This window comes from Phodopus roborovskii, unplaced genomic scaffold (genome assembly GCF_943737965.1).
Source record: "Phodopus roborovskii unplaced genomic scaffold, PHOROB, whole genome shotgun sequence".
NCBI lineage: Eukaryota > Metazoa > Chordata > Mammalia > Rodentia > Cricetidae > Phodopus > Phodopus roborovskii.
This window is the reverse complement of record NW_026126446.1, coordinates 265,258-285,287: the sequence shown is the minus strand read 5'-3', so window position 1 is coordinate 285,287 and position 20,030 is coordinate 265,258. Positions and strand designations below refer to the sequence as shown.

Here is a 20,030-nt window from a genome sequence, read left to right as displayed (position 1 = left end):
CAGACACAATTCCTTAAGAGCCAATAAAGAGCAGGGTCAAATTATAAAATACATACACTTCTACACTTCGGTTTTAAAAACTTTTAGTGTGTTACATGAACACACACATATAAATACATACAAAATAAATATGTGACAAGAACTTAACGCATGGTATGATATACATGCCTGTTGACTTGGCACTCAAGAGGTTGAGATGGAAAGTTCATGAGTTCAAAACCAGTTAAGGAGTTATATAGCGAGACTGTCTTAAAAACCAAAAAAACAACTTAATTTAAAATCAAGTCAAAGTTAGAACTTTAAAAAACCATATCAGGAGATGAAAATAAATGTTCCTTGATCAAATCATGTTCTTCATGAAAGATGTACTGAGTTTTTATCTACTGCAGAGTGGAACTCTCAAGATGTTTTGGTAGGGTAATATGTACTGATGATCTCCAGTCTCCTTGGCCCTAAAGCATTTGTCTGAGTTAGGGTTCATTTCATGTTCTTTCATTTAAGAAAAAAGACATTGCCATAGCCTTTCGTAGCTTCTGAGTATGGTTCTTTTTTTTTTTTTTTATGTTGATCCCAGTTCTCTCTCCATCCCTCCCTCTTGTACCCTGACCACCCTCCCCTCCCATTCCCCCCACCCCAATTCCTCATGTAGGGCAATGCCATCCAGGTGGGGTCATGTAGATCTGACAGGTCATTTGAAGTAGGAACTAGGATCCGTTTGCAAGGTCCTTTTGTGCACCACGGATACATCCTGGTTCCACTGTCTGAGATCCCTTAGACTGCTCAGTCCTTCTGGTTGAGACCCATATTCAGGGGGGCCTGAGTCAGTCCCATGCTGGATTCCCAGATATCAGTCTGAGGGCCCATTAGCTCCTCCTTGTTCAGGTCAGCTGTCTTTATGTGTTTCTGCAACCTAGTCTTGTCCTCTCCACCTGCATCTGGGTTCTAGTTCGACTCAGTGTTTAGGTATGGGTGTTTGCTTCTGTTTCCAACAGGTATTAGGTGAGGGCTCCATGGATAAGTTAGCTGTTGATCTCACTGTCCGATAAGGGCATTTATGATAGCCTTTCCACGGATGCTCAAATTGTTACTTGGCAGCAGTCTTGTAGGTCTCTAGACCTTTCTTTGGGTTCAGTTTCCTCTTCAAACCAATATTGGCTCCCTCTTTTATGTTTTCTCTCTCTCTCTCCCCCCCTTTCTCTGTCTCTCTCTGTCTCTGTTTCTGTCTCTCTCTCTCTCTCTCTCTCTCCTGTCTTCTGTTCCAACCTGGACTCAATCTTCCTAGTCACATGTGTTTTCCTTTCTTCCCCCTCGTTTTCTCCTACTTCTCTCTCCATTCACTGCCCCCCCAACTTCTCCTGTGCTCTGGGGGGACTTGTCCCCTTTCTGCTTCTGTGAGAGACTTTATATGAATCTCTTAGAATACACCTTGTTTCCTAGTTCCTCTGGAGGTGTGAATTATAGGCTGGTGATCCTTTGCTCTAGGTCTACAATCCATATATGAGCAACTACATACTATGTTCCTCTTTTTGTGACTGGGTAACCTCATTCAGGATGGTTTCTTCAAGTGCCATCCACTTGCCTGCGAATTTCAAGATACCATTATTTTTTTTTCTGCAGAGTAGTATTCCATTGTGTAGATGTGCGACATCTTCTTTATCCATTCTTCAATTGAGGGGCATCTAGGTTGCTTCCAGGTTCTTGCTATTACAAATAATGCTGCTATGAACATAGTTGATCAGATGTCTTTGTTGCATGGATGTGGATCATTTGGGTATATGCCTAAGAGGGGGATTGCTGGGTCCTGTGGTAAACTAATTCCCATTTTCCTGAGGAACTGCCATACTGATCTCTAAAATGGTTGTACGAGTTTGCACTCCCACCAGCAGTGGAGGAGTGTTCCCCATTCTCCACATCCTCTCCAGCATGAGTCGTCATTGGTGTTTCTAATTTTAGCCATTCTGGCAGGAATAAGATGGTATCTCAAAGTTGTTTTGATTTGCATTTCCCTGATAGCTAAGGATGTGGAGCATTTTCTTAAGTGTCTTTCAGCCTTTTTGATTTCTTCTATAGAGAATTCTTTCTTCAGTTCTGTACCCTATTTTTTAATAGGGTTATTTGGAGTTTTGTTGACTAGTTTCTTGAGTTCTTTGTATATTTTGGAGATCAGTCCTTTGTCAGATGTAGGATTGGTGAAAATCCTACCCTTACTCAGGATAGCCAAAACAACCCTGTACAATAAAAGAACTTCAGGAGGCATCACCATTCCTGACTTTAAGCTCCACTACAGAGCTATAGTTCTGAAAACAGCCTGGTATTGGCACAAAAATAGACAGGTAGACCAATGGAATCGAATCGAAAATCCTGATATAAACCCACACACCTATGAACACCTGATGTTCGACAAAACAGCTAAAAGAATACAATGAGGCAAGGAAAACATCTTCAACAAATGGTGCTGGCACAATTGGATGATGGTGTGTAGAAGACTGCAGATAGACCCATGTCTGTCGCCATGCACAAAACTCAAGTCCAAATGGAAAAGACCTCAACATCAATCCAGCCACACTGAACCTCTTAGAAGAGAAAGTAGGGAGGTACCCTTGAACAAATTGGTATAGGAGACCGTTTCCTGAACATAACTCTAGGAGCACAGACACTAAGAGCAACAATTAATAAATGGGACCTCTTCAAACTTAGAAGCTTCTGTAAGGCAAAGGACATAGTGGACAAGACCAAACGGCAGCCCACAGACTGGGAAAAGATTTTCACCAATCCTATATCCAAAGGGCTGATCTCCAAAATATTCAAAGAACTCAAGAAACTAGACAACAAAACACCAAATAACCTTATTTAAAAAGTGGGGTACAGAACTGAAGAAAGAATTCTCAATAGAGGAAATTAAAAAGGCTGAGTATAGTTCTTAAAATCCTTCTGACAGGTGAGGTCTGCACCTATATTCTAGCAACCAGTTGGAGATCTCCACATGACTATCCTGCAAATAGCTCAGATGGAACTCCCCATCCTCTCCCAAGCTTGATTTGTGACATCACTGTTTGGTGGCATGGCAGTATTTCTGGGATAATTCCCCCCATCACTTCGCATGCAGATTTTTCAAATGCTTTCCTAACTAATCATCTACTCCATCCTATGCTGACAGCAATTCCATTGTAAGAAGCAGCTGTGAAAATCCATTCCCTACACACTGGAGGTGATCGAGCTTGTCTTTTCATTTCTATATCCTGGGCACCCAGCAAAATGCCAAATAGAATGCTATTGGCAACACTGTTATGTTTTCTTGCTTAGAGACCTTCCATGTCTTCCTGCTTTATTCAGAATAGAGTCAAATTCAGGCGGATACAGAATTCAGTCCCTAGGTAATCATTTCTCCATGAATCCCCACAAGGTCAGACTCAGCCGATGAAGAGATGTCATCCAGCCTTTCTTCCCCCAGGGTGCTGTTGTCTATCTCTTGGAGCCAGGTTTCAAACACAGCTTTCTTAAGGAGCTATGCCCCGGCATACCCACTCATTATAAATATGGCCTTCCCCATTACACACTGTACTTCTATTATAGTGTGAGGTGTTTGGTGGTGGTGGTTTTATTTTGTTTTTGAGACAGAGTGTCACTGTGTGTCATAGCCCTGGCTGGCCTTGAACTCACAGAGATTGCCCGCATCTCAAATGCTGGGATTAAAGGTGTGTGGCACACCTGACACAGGCATTTATTCATATGCTCTTCATTCTGAAAGGCAAGAACTAAGTCCTTTGTAAACCTGTGCCTTCTAGTACAGTGCTTCATACAGAGCAAATATTTTTAACAAATACCTGCTTAATAGTTAAATCAAATCACAACCTGTTAAGAATATCAGGAAATGATCTTGAAAAATTCAATCTCATGATGTGTGATATTTTGCTTATTATCTAACAAAGCTTGACTGGAGATCAGAGTGCAAAGCTAGCCACACTAGTCAGCCATAAAACCCAGGCAGTGGTGGCAGACAGAGGCAGACAGATCTCTGTTAGTTCAAGGCTGCCCTGGTCTACAGGAGAGTGACCCAGTTTAAAAGAGAAACAGATTCAGGCAGTGGTGGCTCACACCTTTAATCCCAGCACTAGGGAGGTGGAGGTAGGAAGGCATATAGCTGGGCAGAGAGAGGAATATAAAGTAGGAGGAGACATGAGCTCAGTGCAGTCTAGGCAGTCAGTTTGAGGCAGTCAGTCTAAGGACAGGATCCCCCATTTGATTTGAGATAGAGGTAAGAGCTAGTGGCTGGTTGCTTTGATTCTGGGATCTTTCAGCCCCCTCCCTCCATCTGAATCTGGGTTTTTATTATTAAGAACAATTAGAATTCCTGCAACATCATGAAAATATTACACACAACAGTAAAATTCTTAGAAAAGTTACCTTTAAATGTAAATGTGTCTTGTTTATTCAAATGAGGATTCATTGCTTGGGCAGCCTTTTCTGAGCATGTAGCAAACAATTATATGTAAAATATATCAGTAAAGTGGTACAATGTTCATATACAGGTACATGGTCCAGAGAAGGTATTCCCTAAGGAAGGCATTTGAGGATAAAATAGAGTAGGATGCAGGCAATCCATTCCAAACAAAAGTCTGCTTCCACCCAGATAAAAACTACTCCAGATGCTTTTCAAGTCCATCCTAAAAAGTAGACCAGTTTTGTTTTTCTTATTGTTAGTATGTCAGTAGTATGCATAAGTATGTCATTGTTCTGACTTGATGTCATTATTAAAATAGGCTTGAGGAAGATAGGGATATAGCTTGGTGATGTCATTATTAAAGTAGGCTTGAGGAAAATAGGGATGTAACTTGGTTGGTAGAGTGCTTACACAGCATCCACAGAGCTGTGGGTTCAGTCTCCAGTACCATATAAAACGGATGTGGCCGTGCATGCCTGTAAGCCACTGCACTTGAGATGTTAAGGCAGGAGGATCAGAAGTTCAAGGTTCCCTTTGGCTATGTACAGAGTTCAAGGATAGCTTGGACTACATGATACCCTGACTCAAAACCAGAAATAACTAGGGCTCCTAACCCTGTATATATTATGTATGTATTAGAATGTATTGCTCCTTTATTTAGTTATCATGTCTTTGTCTCTTAGAGAACATAAGTATATTTATTATTAGCACTTTTTTGTTTTCAGCCATCTTAGCTATAAAAGAAGTACAAGGAAGTCTAAGGACATTCCCTTAAATTAAAAGAAGATATTGGTAGTGTTGTTTAAATGTTATTATCTTTTCTATTTGTTAATCTTGGTTTTTTTCTTATGGTACTGGTGATCCAATTCAAAGCCTTGTGTAGATAAGCAAGCATATAGCACTTAGCTATATTCTTAACCTTCTAACTTTAAAAGATTTGTATGAATTTCTTATGAATTATCTTTGTAGATGATATGAAATATACACATACACAAATTCAGAAATAAGGCCTCTTGAATCCTCCTAGTCTAGGCATGAACCCAGAATTCTTGTCCTCATCAATTACTGCAATACTCATTACCATCATCATAAAGCTTTGTCTTTTAAACTAAAGTTCCATTTAAATGAAGGTGCCATGTCTTCCTGAAAGCATCTAAAACTAACAATGAAGCAAAGGTGTGATTAAACAGATTATCTTTTTACACCATGCATATTTGTATAAACTTTGAAAAATTATCTTTTACAATATATGAACTCAAAAAATGATGTATTGACAGTTTTATATTTAATATTTTTTAAATATTTATTTATTTTTATGGGCACTTGTGTTTTTCCTGCATGTATGTCTATGTGAGGCTATCAGATCTTCTGGAACTGGAGTTAAAGACAGTTGTAAGCTGCCATATGTGTGCTGGGAATTGAACCCAGATCCTCCAGAAGAGCAACCAGTACTCTTAACCCCTGAGCTGTCTCTCTAGCCCTATACTTAATATTCTGAAAAAAAAAACTAGCTCATTTACTTTGTGAAATTTGTACCGTTTTATTGTGTATAAGACTCAAACCTAAAGTGTTATATACACCAGTACAGGCTCTTCAACTAAGCTATATCTCCAGCCTTTGTGCCATCTTGAATCCCCATTAAACATAAGATTCTTATTTTATTTCCATGTGTAGGCTCTGGCTGTGAAAAGTCTTTTTCTGTTCCTCCAGCCAGCTCCCAAATAATGACATGGAGACTTCTTATTAACTATGAAAGTTTGGCCTTTAGCTCAGGCTTATACCTAACTAGCTCTTATAACTTAAACAAACCAAATTATATTAATCTATGTTCTATCACGTGGCATTACCTCTCTTCCATCTTGTATTACCTGTTTCCTCTTCATGTCCCTGGTGTCTCTATCCTTTTTCCCAGAGTCCTCTCTGTCCCCAGAAATCCTGCCTATCCTTTTCCTAGCTATTAGCCATTTGGATTATTTTACCAATCACAGCAATACATTTTCACACAGTGTACAAATATCCCACAACACTCTAGCTTTGTTGCCAGGATTACAGATGCAGGAACTGAAATTACAGTTGGTTATAAGCTGCCATGTGAGTGCTGGAAGTATACCTGTCCTCAACAAGAACAAGTATTCTAAACCACTGAGCAATCCGTACACACACACACACACACACACACACACACACTTTTGGCAAGAGTATCTTAAAATCAAATAAGCTAAGATTAAATGAATAATTACCAACTAGAATGACTACTCAAAATCAAAACATTTTAAAATTGATTTAGTCATTAATTTTTGAGAATTCTATATATGAATAGAATATATTTTTATCCTATTCATCTCCTATTCTTTCTCCTATTTTCTTAGATTCACCTCCTCACCCCTCCAAACTTCATGTTTTTTTTTTTCTTTTTTTTAAATAGCCCACCAATTTGGGCTTTGGGTTTCACACATATTCGTGTGTGGCCATCCAGTGGGTGCATGGTTGACCTAGTGGGGACTACATTCTTAAAGAAAACCAATTCTCCCTCCCTGAGAAGCATGGGTTATCAGTAGCAATTCAGCTAGGGGCGGGACTCTCGAGCCCCTCTCTGCCCAGGTTTAAAATGTGTTGCTCAAGCAACAACAGCTGCTGCATTTATGAGTGCAGCAATCCTGTTGTGTCCAGTAGACGCTGTGCTGCCCAGTCTCCCCTGTCCTTTGGCCTTAACAGTCTTTTTGCACCTTCTTATGAGTCCTGAGCTTTTGGGTAGGGGTGTTATATAGATGTCCCATCTGTGACTGAGCATTCTCCAGACACTGATTCTCTACACTTTGACCAGTTTTGAGTTTCTGCATTAACCGTTGTCCACTGCACAAAGAAATTTCTTTAATGAAGTCTGAGAGCTGTACTGATCTATGGGTAGGGAGACATGATTATAGAGGGCAATTTGATATTACATCCAATTAGCAAAATAATAATAGATTCACCCCTGGAGCCTATGATTTCCCCGGCCATGGACCCTTGTTGATTTACAGTACGAGGTATCCTCCTGTAAGTAGGGCTTATGCCTTATTTTACCACAGTATCAAATTAATTTATAAGTATCTTTCATGTTCGTTTTTGAAAACTATTACACTGTATTTTTATTCTTATTTTCATTTGATAACTACTAGAAAAAGCAAACTATTAAATATTACCAGTGATTTTCAAATTGCTGTTCTGTAAGTGAAATGTAACACTAAATAACTTTTAAAAGACTTTATAAATAAATGCCAAATTAAAATGAAGAAAAATAGATCCCAATAATTAGAAAATATGGTACAATACTGAAAGAAAGAAGGAAGAAAGAAAGAAAGAAAGGAAGAAAGAAAGAAAGAAAGGAGGAAGGAAGGAAGAAAAAAAGGGTGGTGGCATACTCCTTTAATCCAGAGGCAGGGAGATCTCTGTAGGTTTGAAGCCAACATGATCTACATAGCAAGTTTCAGGATAGCCAGTGCTTTATAAGAGACTTGTCTCAGAAATAAGAAGGAAGGAAGGAAGGACAGAAGGAAGGAAGGGAGGAAGGAAGGAAGGAAGGAAGGAAGGAAGGAAGGAAGGAAGGGAATAAGGAAATTGACTTGGTTATCCAAATACACACACTTGGTTTCAAATACACACACTAATATGTTATATACAAGTGAATTATTAAAAATTCACTACTTAGACTTTTTCCTTTATCTCAAACTATTTCTGGATGCTATATCTTACGTCTTAATTTTTCCTACAATCTAACATATGAATTTTTTAGCTTATAATTTCCCCAGGTGTAGAAGAGACTGCTTTAATAATTCGACAAATTGCAGACCACAATTTAATGACGTCGAAGAGAGATCCTCATGAGTGGTTGGATAAATCCTGGGTTGAAGTTTCACCATCTCAGGTTACTTTTTCTAAATGTACAAATTAGATATCTGTGAGGCAAACAAATAGGAATACCTGAATTCCCTTCCTGAGAGCATATTTTTCCATGCTTCCCAAATTGTTATAAATTTAATGACAAAATTTTAATCTGTAGACTAAAATAGGTCCCTCTCAAAAGACCATTGTCTGAGGAGACACCACACTGTTTTCTAGGAAGAAATGAACCTACTTGATTTCCCATGTATTAACCCACTGGTGGCCCAGCTCATGTTACACAGAGCTCCTTCCCTGCACTGGCTGCTGACAGCATCGCCCGCTGAGCTTCAGAAACTCCTACCCCAGGTTCCAGCCAAAGTACTGAAGGTGAGAGACAAAGAGCACGGGCATTGCAGTTACCCGTGTGAACCACAGGCTCTCTAATGACGGTGTCCAGCTTTGTTTTGGACATCTCATAGGAAAGAAATCGTTTACTTGAACTAACTTTCATATGGAATTGCCATTAGCTATCAACCACATTATATATTTTAAAGCTATTACAGATGATTCAGTACAGTTTAACCCATCTTAAGGCATTTTGAAGAGGGAAGAGAGCTTTAGTTTTATTGCTATCTTTAATTTCTTATCAAGGAATAGTATTCATGTGTAATTTGTATAACTAAAACAAAATCCATTGTGTTTGTTGAGAAGCTAAACCATCTCTAAAAACAGTCTGTTAAAATCCCATTGCAAGTTGCTAGGAAATAGATGCAAATTACAACATTCTATTTTAGTGGTACTTAATTATTTTTTATGTTAGTTTGTGGATCAATGTAAAATCTATGAATTTAGCTAGGAATCATCTTATTTTCTAGGCTGTAGTCTATAAACTATTATTTTTAATTTTTCAGCATTTTTGTAGCATCACCTCCTTGTTCAAGATTAGTTGTTCCTCTGTGTCAAAGTCTCCTCAAATCTCATCACTTCAGGAAGATATGACTCAAAGTAGTCCCTTTATTTCTCAGAGTTTGGCTCCTGTCATTCAAGAACATGATGAATATTATTCCTATGAAGACTCTGAAGAAGCAGCTCAGGAAGGCACGAGCTCTTCTCTTCTAGAGCTAAGAGAAACACCATACATGTTGCCATCTGCAGCATCTTACAGTCAGGCCAGCTCCTGGACAGACTCTGTTTGTGGCCCTAACACAGTGCAGAATAGCCCTTTTCTAATTAATAAGGAGTCAAAGAAAGTGACTCGGCACTCCTTTCCAAGCCAGGATGATTCAGAATCAGGTGTCTTCTCTCTGGGTCTAACACAAATAAATTGTGGACCTGACATGTTGCCAAGTGATACTCAGAGGAGAGTTATTCATAATTTTGTAAATTATCCGAAAGCAAAAGGAAGCAGAAACATGCAGGTGTCCACCCCTGTCTTTTTACCAGAGGCTTCTCACCCCCACCATTGTTGGGACTTGAAGAAAAACAGTGGTAGGAAACAGATTCATTCATTCAGTTCAAGCTGTGGAACAGAACAAACTGCATACAACAAATGGTACCCACAAAAAGATGAGTTACCCAGTGATCAGCCTGAGTATCTGTCAGCTGAATTGGAAGCCCTCACATACAGACATTCAACTGCTGGGAGAGAGCGGCCGTCTGTTCCCAGCTGGGATTCATTCTATGCTCCTGATTTTAATGTAAACCCAAGAGGATTGAATAGCCTTAATTTCTACCAAACAGCTGGGAACTACTTAGGACAGAGAAGGCTCCATGTATCTTCATCCAGTTGGGGAGACTACGAAACACCAACAGGTAACACACACACACACACACACAATGCTAGAACCTAGAGCTCACTGAAAGTACAGCCAGCTTGCTCCAGAACCTTCCAGCCTTCTGAGTGCTGGGATTGCCATGCCCACCCAGCATTTACATGGATACTGGAACTTAGGTACAGGCACAGCACGGCAAACACTCAACATGCTGAGCCATCTCCCCAAGCCCCTAGTTAATATATTTTAAATCATTCACATACACTTTTATCTGTTTGTAGGTTTTTACTAGTTTCTAATTACTTTAATAAAGTAATTTCATGGAGCCGGATGGTGGTGGCGTACATCTTTAGTCCCAGCACTCAGGAGACAGAGGCCAGCAGATCTCTGTAAGTTCAAGATCAGCCTAGTCAACAAAAACTAGTTCCAGGACAGGCTCCAAAGCTACACAGGGAAAATCTGTCTTGAAAAACCAAAATAATAATAATAATAATTAATAATAAAAAAATAATTTCATTCTGAAATTTAGCATGAGTCTTTGATGGTGGTACCTTCACTATCACTGGAGCAAATATTGGCTTATTTAACGTGCTTTTCCATGACACAAATATAATTGTTGTTTTATCTTTGACACAGCAGCTGTGCCTTAATCTATTGCTATTTCAGCCAGCAATTGTGACTCCGCAGTTACCAGTTACCGCCAGTGGCCCAGCCACTCCAGGCTGCAGCCTGGGGGGAATTCTGTTCCTGCAGGCACCAGCTCTGTCGCTGCAACTAAAGGTAGCTTTAACTGAATCTCTATTGTTCTATTTATAAGTAAGAGGTGAGACTCAAAGGCTGGGGTGAAAATATGCTAGCTCAGGGGGACCAGAGAATACTGCACCGCTGCTACTTCCTGTATCTCTCTCTCTCCCGGGCACCCTCTTATCACTTTGTCATCAGGTTCCTAACTCAGCCTCCTGACCCAAGGCTAATTTTATTTAATCAATGCAAACGCTAACTTGGGTTTCATGTTCTGATTGAATATTCTCCAACATATAATGTTTAAGATACATCAGTTTTCAAGTCAACATTGACAGTCTTAAGTTTATCCAAAGGCTCTAAGATAATTTTCCACTTGTCCTGTATGTGTGTACTTGTGATCTCTTTGACATAATTAACCTACTATATTACTTTTAAACTCGTTTATAATGCCACCTAACTCATGAAGTTCTGATGTAATACTCCAGGAATAATTACTAAACTTAATTTTTTTACCTTCTTTTAAAAAACTGATCTAGTCAATCAACCTCCATAAGGGTTCAAATCTAGAGCATTTAAAGCTAATATGTCATATATAATAAGTTCTTATAAAGCGAGTCATTCCTGGTCACCTCCTGTCATATATTAGGACTGAGGATAAATATAGGAGCAGGAATAGACTGATAACTGACAAGCAGTAATCTTCTAACCATGGCTTGATATGAATAGTTTCAGTAACACACAGAAAGTCAATCAGACTAAGCCTCAAACTCATTTTAACCTGTGTTAGAAACCTTCAGGAATAAGGAAGCCTGCCTGAGCAGCTTCCTGTGCTATCTCCAACGGTTTTGTCTAAAAATATTAGAACCAGGAGAGACTTTGAGATTAAACTTCACAGGAGAGGATAGCAGAATCTGGGCCTAATGAAAAGTTCGCATAGTCTATGTGTGTGCTGATTTTATTTTATTTTGGTTTTTCGAGACAGTGTTTCTCTGTATTGTTTTAGAGCCTGTCCTGGAACTAGCTCTGTAGACCAGGCTGGTCTCAAACTCACAGAAATTCACTGCTTCTCCCTCCCGAGTGCTGGGATTAATGGCATGCACCACCAACGCCCAGCTTGTGTGTGCTGATTTTAAACACAGCCATTGGGTACAGGTTCTTTTAAAAAATAATAATAATAATAACCATTTTTCATAGTTACTTATCCCAATAAAATGGTTTTCCTTTTTCTTCTTTTGACAGGTTTAATGTACTCACAAGTACCACAACCCAAAAGACAACGTCTAACGTATGAAAAAGTCCCTGGAAGAATGGATGGACAAACCCGGCTGAGGTTCTTATGAAGGACAGAAGGACAGTGTCATGTGCCAGATTCTACTTTATGATAATCCAGTAACAAAATGATTTAGGATTGATTATGCATAAAAGACAACAGCATTATTTATACATGTCCTCAGTGTTTCTACCATATATTCAATTTCCATAATATATATTCTGTCTTGTAACTTGCATCCAATCTGATTGATTTATCAATTAGCTTAATAAGCCTAAGATACTAAAGTATTCATATTTATGTGTAGCTCATACACAATTTTGTCTCTTTAGAGATTTGGTCTTTTCACTTATGTGTATGCATAGGGAGGGTATGTGGAGGCCACAGCTATCCTAAGTTCCCACCAGTCTTTTTTTTTTTTTTTTTTTAAGATTTAATTTTTCTCATTAAATTGTGTATGTCTGCACATTGGTATGTGCATACTGAATGCAGTGCCTACAGAATCCAAAAGAGGGCATCGGAGCCCCTGGAGCCTTAGTTACTGGTGTTTGTGAGCCACCTGATGCGGTGCTAGGACCCATACTCCAGTCCTCTGTAGGAGCAGCAAGCACACTTAACCACTGAGCCGTCTCTTGGCTCCCACCCCATCACAGTCTTATAGTCACACCAGACAGGGGCAAAACTGAAACCAGAGAGGTTCCATGACAGTTTCCCTAAACAAATTAGAAACAGAAGAGCAAACAGAAATATTTGCAAAGCTAAATTGTGGGATTCCCATTCTTAATGTACAGAGTGTCCCTTCAAAGCTGGAGAAAAAATAAACCTAATAGGATAAATAAAATATCCAGAAGATGATTCCCAGAACAAGACTAACTTGTAAACATGTAGGATAAGCAGTTTCATTGTTTGGTTATATAACAGATATATTGTCTATTATATAAATTGCTGTTTCTTACCTATCATAGTGACAAAAATGTTCAGAATTCAGATGCCTAGGGTCAGCATGTCAGAGAAGACTACATTGTCTGTGCAACCTTTTAGAGCTCAGTTCAGGCACCTGCTTATAATATGTAAAATGACTATATAGCTGGGCTCAGAAATTATATCACTAAGAATTTATCTTAGTGGCTTAGAGGTTAAAAGCACTGGCTGCTCTTCCAAAGGTCCTGAGTTCAATTCCCAGCACACACATGGTGGCTCACCACCATCTGTAATGAGATCTGGTCCCTCTTTTGGCAGGCAGGCAAAACACTGTATACATAATAAGTAAATCTTTTTTTTTTTTTTTTTGTAAAGAACTTAAATACCAACTATATAAATACATGGAATCTATTTTAAGTACAACTTGTAATAGTTAAAAATTATAGACAATTTGCTACCAGGAGAGAGGGCAAAGTAAACAATTTAGAGTATAGAATACCTTGAAATATTTCAAAGAAAATAGTGTGCTCTGACAGAGAGTGGTCCATAACATAGTGAAAATGGGCAATTCCAGTTTGCTCAAAAATGATTCTATACATATGGGGAAAACTCGAGCCAGCATGAACTCCACATTTCCTGATGCATGACTTTGTTCACAAGAAACTATGGCGAGGTTCTAGGAAGTGGCTCTGTGGGTACATTGACTGCCTGCCATTCAAAGCTCTGGGTTTGGTTCCCAGGAACTCTTAAACTGAGCACACCAAAGTCAAAGAAGTCATGATCCTTGACTACAGAGCTAATTTGATACCAACCCTGGAATACACGAAAGCTTGTCTTAAAGAGGAAAAAAGACTAAGGAAATTGTCACGTTGCACCCACTAAAATGTGCTTGGTAGGAAGGCACAAAGAAAGCCTGGCATGAGGCTTGACCCATGCTCCCAGCAGCTCAGTAACCTGTTCTCTGGTGAGCACTCCTGCATTCTCTCCTTCACTTTCTGTTCCTGTCTGTAACCTCTACTTCTATATTTACTTGTGCTTCTCTGTCTCTTTTTTGTTCTTTTCCTCACACAGAAAGTGTTGGAATCAGCAATTACATGGGCTGCCCAAAGGGCTGCAGATCCAGAAGCAGATGTCAGTCTTTTTCAAGATGAAGCCCTATGTAATAATGTATTCTCCTTAACCAGCTTAGGTACATAAAACTGTTTTCACTTTGTTTAGATTTAGACTCCAATATTTTTGTTACTAATTAAAATTTTTAGTGTTAAACTCCCAACTCCACTTTTCTATGGCTTTTCTTTTTTCTGGGGGAGGGGTTCTACATAGTCCTGGCTATCCTAGAACTTGCTCTGTAGACCAGGCTGGCCTCAATTCACATAGATCCACCTGCCTCTGCCTCTGCCTCCTGAATACTGGGATTAAAGACATGCGCCACCACTGCCTGGTTCTATAGCTTACTTTTAAAAAGTAGGTAATTTAATGCTGCTAAAACTTTTCTATAGCATTAGAAAAACATTTCCACATTATATTTTGTAATGAATATAACAAGTACCAAAATCTAATACTGCAAAAAAGAATATTACAGAACCTCACTTTTATTATTGCAAACATTCTCATGGAAGATTACCATAGCAAATGGAAACTAGCGACAATTAAAATAAATCAAAATCCATCTGAGTTCAATTCCTAGAGTGCAATGATAGTGCAAAGGCATATTAATATATTTCCTCATTAACATAACTGATACATTTAGGGACAAATTAATATAATGAGCATATATAATTCCCCCCAAGTTCAGCATTTGTTTTTTAATTTGCATACAAATAGGTTTCAGTATGCCATTTTCAAAATTTACTTTGTTTTTAAAAATCATGTTGTTTAATTCAGCATCTCCCAAAGCAGTCTCACTAACCATAAGGGAGTTTTCATTCTCCATGCTTGAGAGAGGAAGCAAGAACCAGGACTGGATTTCCCCAGGGAACTTTCTGGCCCAGGATCCCTTCTTTACAGTGAATTACCCTGGCAGATTCCCTTATGTTAAACCAGCTTCTGTGGGTCACCTCTCAATACTCTACTGTATCTGATTTGCTTATATTCAGGACAGTTACATCTGTATAATGTCTGTAGTTTCAGTGATCTTGTGTAGCGTTACTGAAGGAGAAAGTGGATTCAGAGAGAATTTTGATTTTAATGAAAATTTGGAATGATTAAAATTCTTGTTAATTCAGACAAAGAATAGGACATATATAATGCTGATAATAGGAAAGAGGTGGTTCAAGAAGAAAAATTGATAGTGTAAAATTTCAGACAAAATTAAACAGATAATAGAAGCATCTAAAGGACACCCAAATTATGATTAATGTGGAATCCAATCATTGATATCTGAATGATGCTTTAAATTAAAGAAGGGCTCAACTAATGGCTTCCATTTTCTCCACTGTAATCCAACCCATGTCCTTGTATTCCCACTTACTTATTCATGGGTGAATGCCCTTCAGAGCTATTCCGGAGAACAGCTGTGGCTGGTAATTGGGGGTTGTTTTTCATGTTATGTTTACACCTACTTTTTTGGAGACATTCTATAGGGATTTCAAACCCAAATCCCACTCAGTGTGTGCAACACTCCAACTCAGAAACAAACAAAATCTATGGAATCCCCAAAGACAAAACCAAACACAAAATACTGTTGTCGTGGAAAATGATGAATTAGGCAAAAATTTTATTTCCAAGTTCTTCAAAGATTATTATAAACACAAACTTTCCTTCTAAAAGTATCCCCCAAATTAAATCAAAGGCACATTACCCCATAACATACTTGTGACATTAATTCTTTTAGGTTGTAATATTTTCATTTTGTTTTTAACCAATTTCATGCAATGTTCTCAGTGTAGGTCACGTTTTAAACTTTTTTTTTTTTTTTAAAGGCATACACACATTTCTAAGAGTTACAAACACAATTGTAAACTCAAGGGACTAAAGAAAGATCTAATCAATCTCAGGATGGGCACCCTAATGCTACAGTTGGCTAAGGAGCATCTCCCAAGTCTACTGTCAAAGAAAGACCATATCTTATTAAGGAAAGAAATGGTCTCCTTAAAAAAAAAAAAAAAAAAAAAAAATCAGGATATCAATTATTCCCCTAATTTTATACTTTGTCTTCATTTAGTAATTGTAAAATTCTTAAGAACAAATTTTTTTATTACATTATAAAAATGTTAGGAAACACTCAGTTTTTGAAAATAAACATTTCCCTCCTAAAATGCAAATACCCAGTAAGTAAAACACATCTATATCCCAGGCAGAACATCGCAGGTTCTGTGAGGGAAGGGATGCAGCTTAGTAAATTTGGTGGTGAGGTTAAAACAAACTAATTCCTGTAGAACTCGGCTCTAGGACCAGGCAAGGGAGAAAGGGATTTAGCTGTTGAACACTGATTTCTTGGGACGTGGCGCAGTCATCCATCGCCATGTGCTTCCCCAGCGAACTTCTTCCTTCCCTGTGGAGACAGTTTGGTTGGTTTTCACTTTCGTGAGATTGACTTGTAAAGTAACTTCATCATTTCATAGGACACAAAGTAGAAAATAGTATACGCATACGATAAAATATGTAAGCCTCACCCTTGGACAAACTGCACCATGACAGTACTTTGTAAATGGAGAACCACAGTATCAGTGTAAGACAGTTACCTTAGCAACCCAATGCACCACTTACTTCGGTACGTAAAATGTGCCTGATAGCAGAATCAGCTCCTAACTCAATATGAACAATTTTCTTTCACAAATATGTAAAGATGATCATTTACTGTGTACATACAAAATGTGAAGTATGTTGGCCCCAAGACTAATTAATTATTAATCTGTGTCCAGGTTGGGCTTGAACTCGCCCAGTTTTTACTTCTTTTTAAAGTTTTTAGGTTGGCGGGTAGGCAAAAGTCAGAGATTGTCCCATTCATAACATTTTCTACATATCTATCATATCTACATTTCTACTATATCCTACACGAAGCCACACCAGGAAATATGGAGGTGTGAGTAAGAAGAATGTCCTCTTGACACAGAGGCAGCCAAGGTGGACAAGCAGGGAGGACACTCACTACCTGACCATGTGCACACTGGCAGCCTGCCCTGTCTGCCCCGCATGTTTTAAAGAGGATTCTTTTATGAAGTGTTTGTAGCACTACGGCTTGCAGGAGGTGATGAAGGAAATACCAGTTTATTGTCCGCAGTGGAACAGGGCAGCTTGACACAGTGGAACTGTCCTTCCTCAGAGCTCCAGGGGGACTGTGAGGGCAGTCATTTAGATCCACTCACTAAGAAGCCTGAGGTTCTGCTCATTCTTTGAAAATATACCTTGCATAAGCTCTCCCTTGACATACTACCTTTTCATGTCAACAGGTATGTTAACAAAGTATTTCCCTAACGCTGGCCTCCTGGGTGAACAGCTCTGAAAATCTACATTGCAGTTCTTACCTGGGTTTGACCTACATGCATTCTGAATCTGCTGGGGGGGGGGGAAGGGGAGTTGTCAGGGGGTAGCATCTGGGTTAAAATCTGGAGATTTGGGTTGTGGGTTTTTTGGTTTTTATTCTGAGCTGTTTCCTGTTGCATCCTGGGTCTCATTCTTGGTCAGGTTTGCTTGTTCCTTGCTGTGAACTGCGGTTTCTATAGATGCCTTTGAGAGCTCTTATTCCTGATCCAGTCTCTTGACTCAGCCCTTCTCTCATTTTTTCCTGTTCCCTGGTTCTGGGTGCTCAGATGCTGGTTCCTCATGCAGTTGGTTTTGGTAAGCTTTTAACATTTGAGATTGTACTTCCTTCCATAGAAATGCTTATAATTTTCATTTTCCCCTAATGGATTTAAACTTCATTCTTATCATAAATCAATACAATTTTTAAAAACTTGTGGACATATAAGACCTTAATGCAAAACATTCAAACTCATGCCATGCCATTCTAATGAATAAAACTGTTAAAACTCCTTCAGTCAGACAGACAGACAGACAGACAGACAGACAGGCAGACACACACACACACACACACACACACACACACACACACACACACACACACACACACGAGTAGCTACAAAAACAAGGGAGAAATCACAGCCCAAGGCAGACAAAGTTAGTCCCTCTGTTAAATTCTTAGTCCCAAAAGATGCAAGTCAGTTAGAAACACCAGATAGCAGACAGGGAATTAAGGTAAATACTGCACAGCAGGTGGTGGTGGCTCATGCCTTTAATCTCAGCACACCGGAGGCAGAGGCAGGCGGATCTCTATGAGTTCAAGGCCAACCTGGTCTACAGATCGAGTTCCAGGACAGCTAGGGCTGTTACACAGAGATACCCTGTCTTGAAAAAGAAAGAAAGAAAAAGAAATACTGCAGTCAGCTCAGTTAAAGAGCTTTTGTGCATAAGGCATGTCACAGATAGTCCCAAAGAGAACAGAGCTTCTCTTAGCTAGACCTCTTTCATGAGCAGGGAAACTACAGTCCAGAATCACCCATCGGGCAAAGTCTAGCATTTTGACTTTTTTTTTTTTTTTAATCCTCTGTTGCCCACGATAACACTATGGCCCCAAGATGGCACAGTGCATCCTGACTCACCTGTCTTCACAGTAAAGCACAGGATCTGGGCTCCCGGAAGGGATTGCTTCCAGCTGGAACGCCAAGCAGCAGGGCGTCCTTGCAGGCATTCTGCATGCAATACTGCTGAAGCTCTGCGGCTGCCTGAGAGACCTGAGACAAAGCACAGTAGAACACCCTGCTCACAGCCAGGCCCAGTGGCAGGCACTAGACAGCGTGAGGCGGGGTACTGTTGTCATTATCCAAGGCTGATGCCAGTCACTCATTCCCAGCAAAGACTGCAGTCTACAGTGGAGTTTCAGGTGTGTCTGGTTTGCTTTAGCAAAGGAAAAACTACAACTCTGATCCATTTAGAACTCTAGTTTTGAGACTGAACTGGTAAGGAAATGGCTCATTTTCAAGCGCCCAGTACAAATGTCTACTACGTAAAACATGCACTGATAATCTAAATTTGCCACATGAACAAGGCCTGACCTTAGTCCAGTCTGTGCCAAACAAGTGATGGAATTGTTCTACTATGATTTTCCGAAAGTACCGCTTGCTGGTTAAGATTATGTGGTCTCTGGAGGTGAGGTGGAGCTCAGTGGTGGAATGCTTGCCTAACAAAAGTGAGGTCCTGGAGTGAGTCCTGAGCACAATATACAAGAATAACAGTACTACTCCTCCTCATCATCATCAATAAAACAGGGCTATTATGTTTTAGCCATGGTTTGAGTGTATACTCCAAGGCTTAGATGTTGAAATTTAATTTTCACTATGAAGGGTGGGAACCTTTTTATGTATTTGATGTGCATGGGTGTTTTGTCTGTATGTACATCTGCACACCAGAAGAGGGCATCAGATTCTAGACTACACTTATAGATAGATGGCTATGAGCCACTATTTGGGTGAAAGTTAAACCATTACATATGGTGTTTGCTTGAAGGCTCATCTTTGGGAGGAGGTTGGGATTAGATAAGGTCATCAGGGTGGAGTTCCCCATGACTAAATCCTGGAGACTCCACCTGAAGGAGGCCTGAGGGACAAACATGCTCCCTGACACATGCTCCCTGACTCCCATCACAAAAAACAAACAAACAAACAAAAAACCCTGTGCTGCCTTGGGAAATGATCCCCTAAAAGGCCACCAGGAGATCTAACCCCCTAGACCTTGGACCCTCTTTATGTTAGTCTGTATGTGGTGCTTGACTATTGGCAAACAGAAAACAGACTAATACTGTTCTGTTACAGCTGTTTACCATATGCTTACAGATGCTACCAAGTTCTCAAGTGCCTTAGGGATTTGCCTTCAGTACTAAAAATTTTAGTTGTTAGTATATAAAATACAATATAACCAGACTAATGTTTAAGCTAATTTTTCCATCAATAGAAACTCTGATGTTTTCACATTAATTATAATTATAATTTATAAATATAAATATAATTATAATTCATATGTTATT

The 20,030-nt window shown here is 39.3% G+C and overlaps 1 protein-coding gene across 1 annotated transcript in view; it reads left to right on the top strand.

The window, feature by feature from the left end:
• Shoc1 (shortage in chiasmata 1) overlaps positions 1-12,218 on the top strand; it is a 75,988-nt gene extending 63,770 nt beyond the window's left edge. Inside the window, 4 exon segments of the mRNA XM_051187864.1 lie at positions 8,214-8,345; positions 8,540-8,689; positions 9,214-10,114; positions 12,058-12,218. Coding sequence (XP_051043821.1) covers positions 8,214-8,345; positions 8,540-8,689; positions 9,214-10,114; positions 12,058-12,158 — 1,284 coding nt within the window. The 3' untranslated portion in view covers positions 12,159-12,218.
• Positions 12,219-20,030: the final 7,812 nt, after the last annotated feature.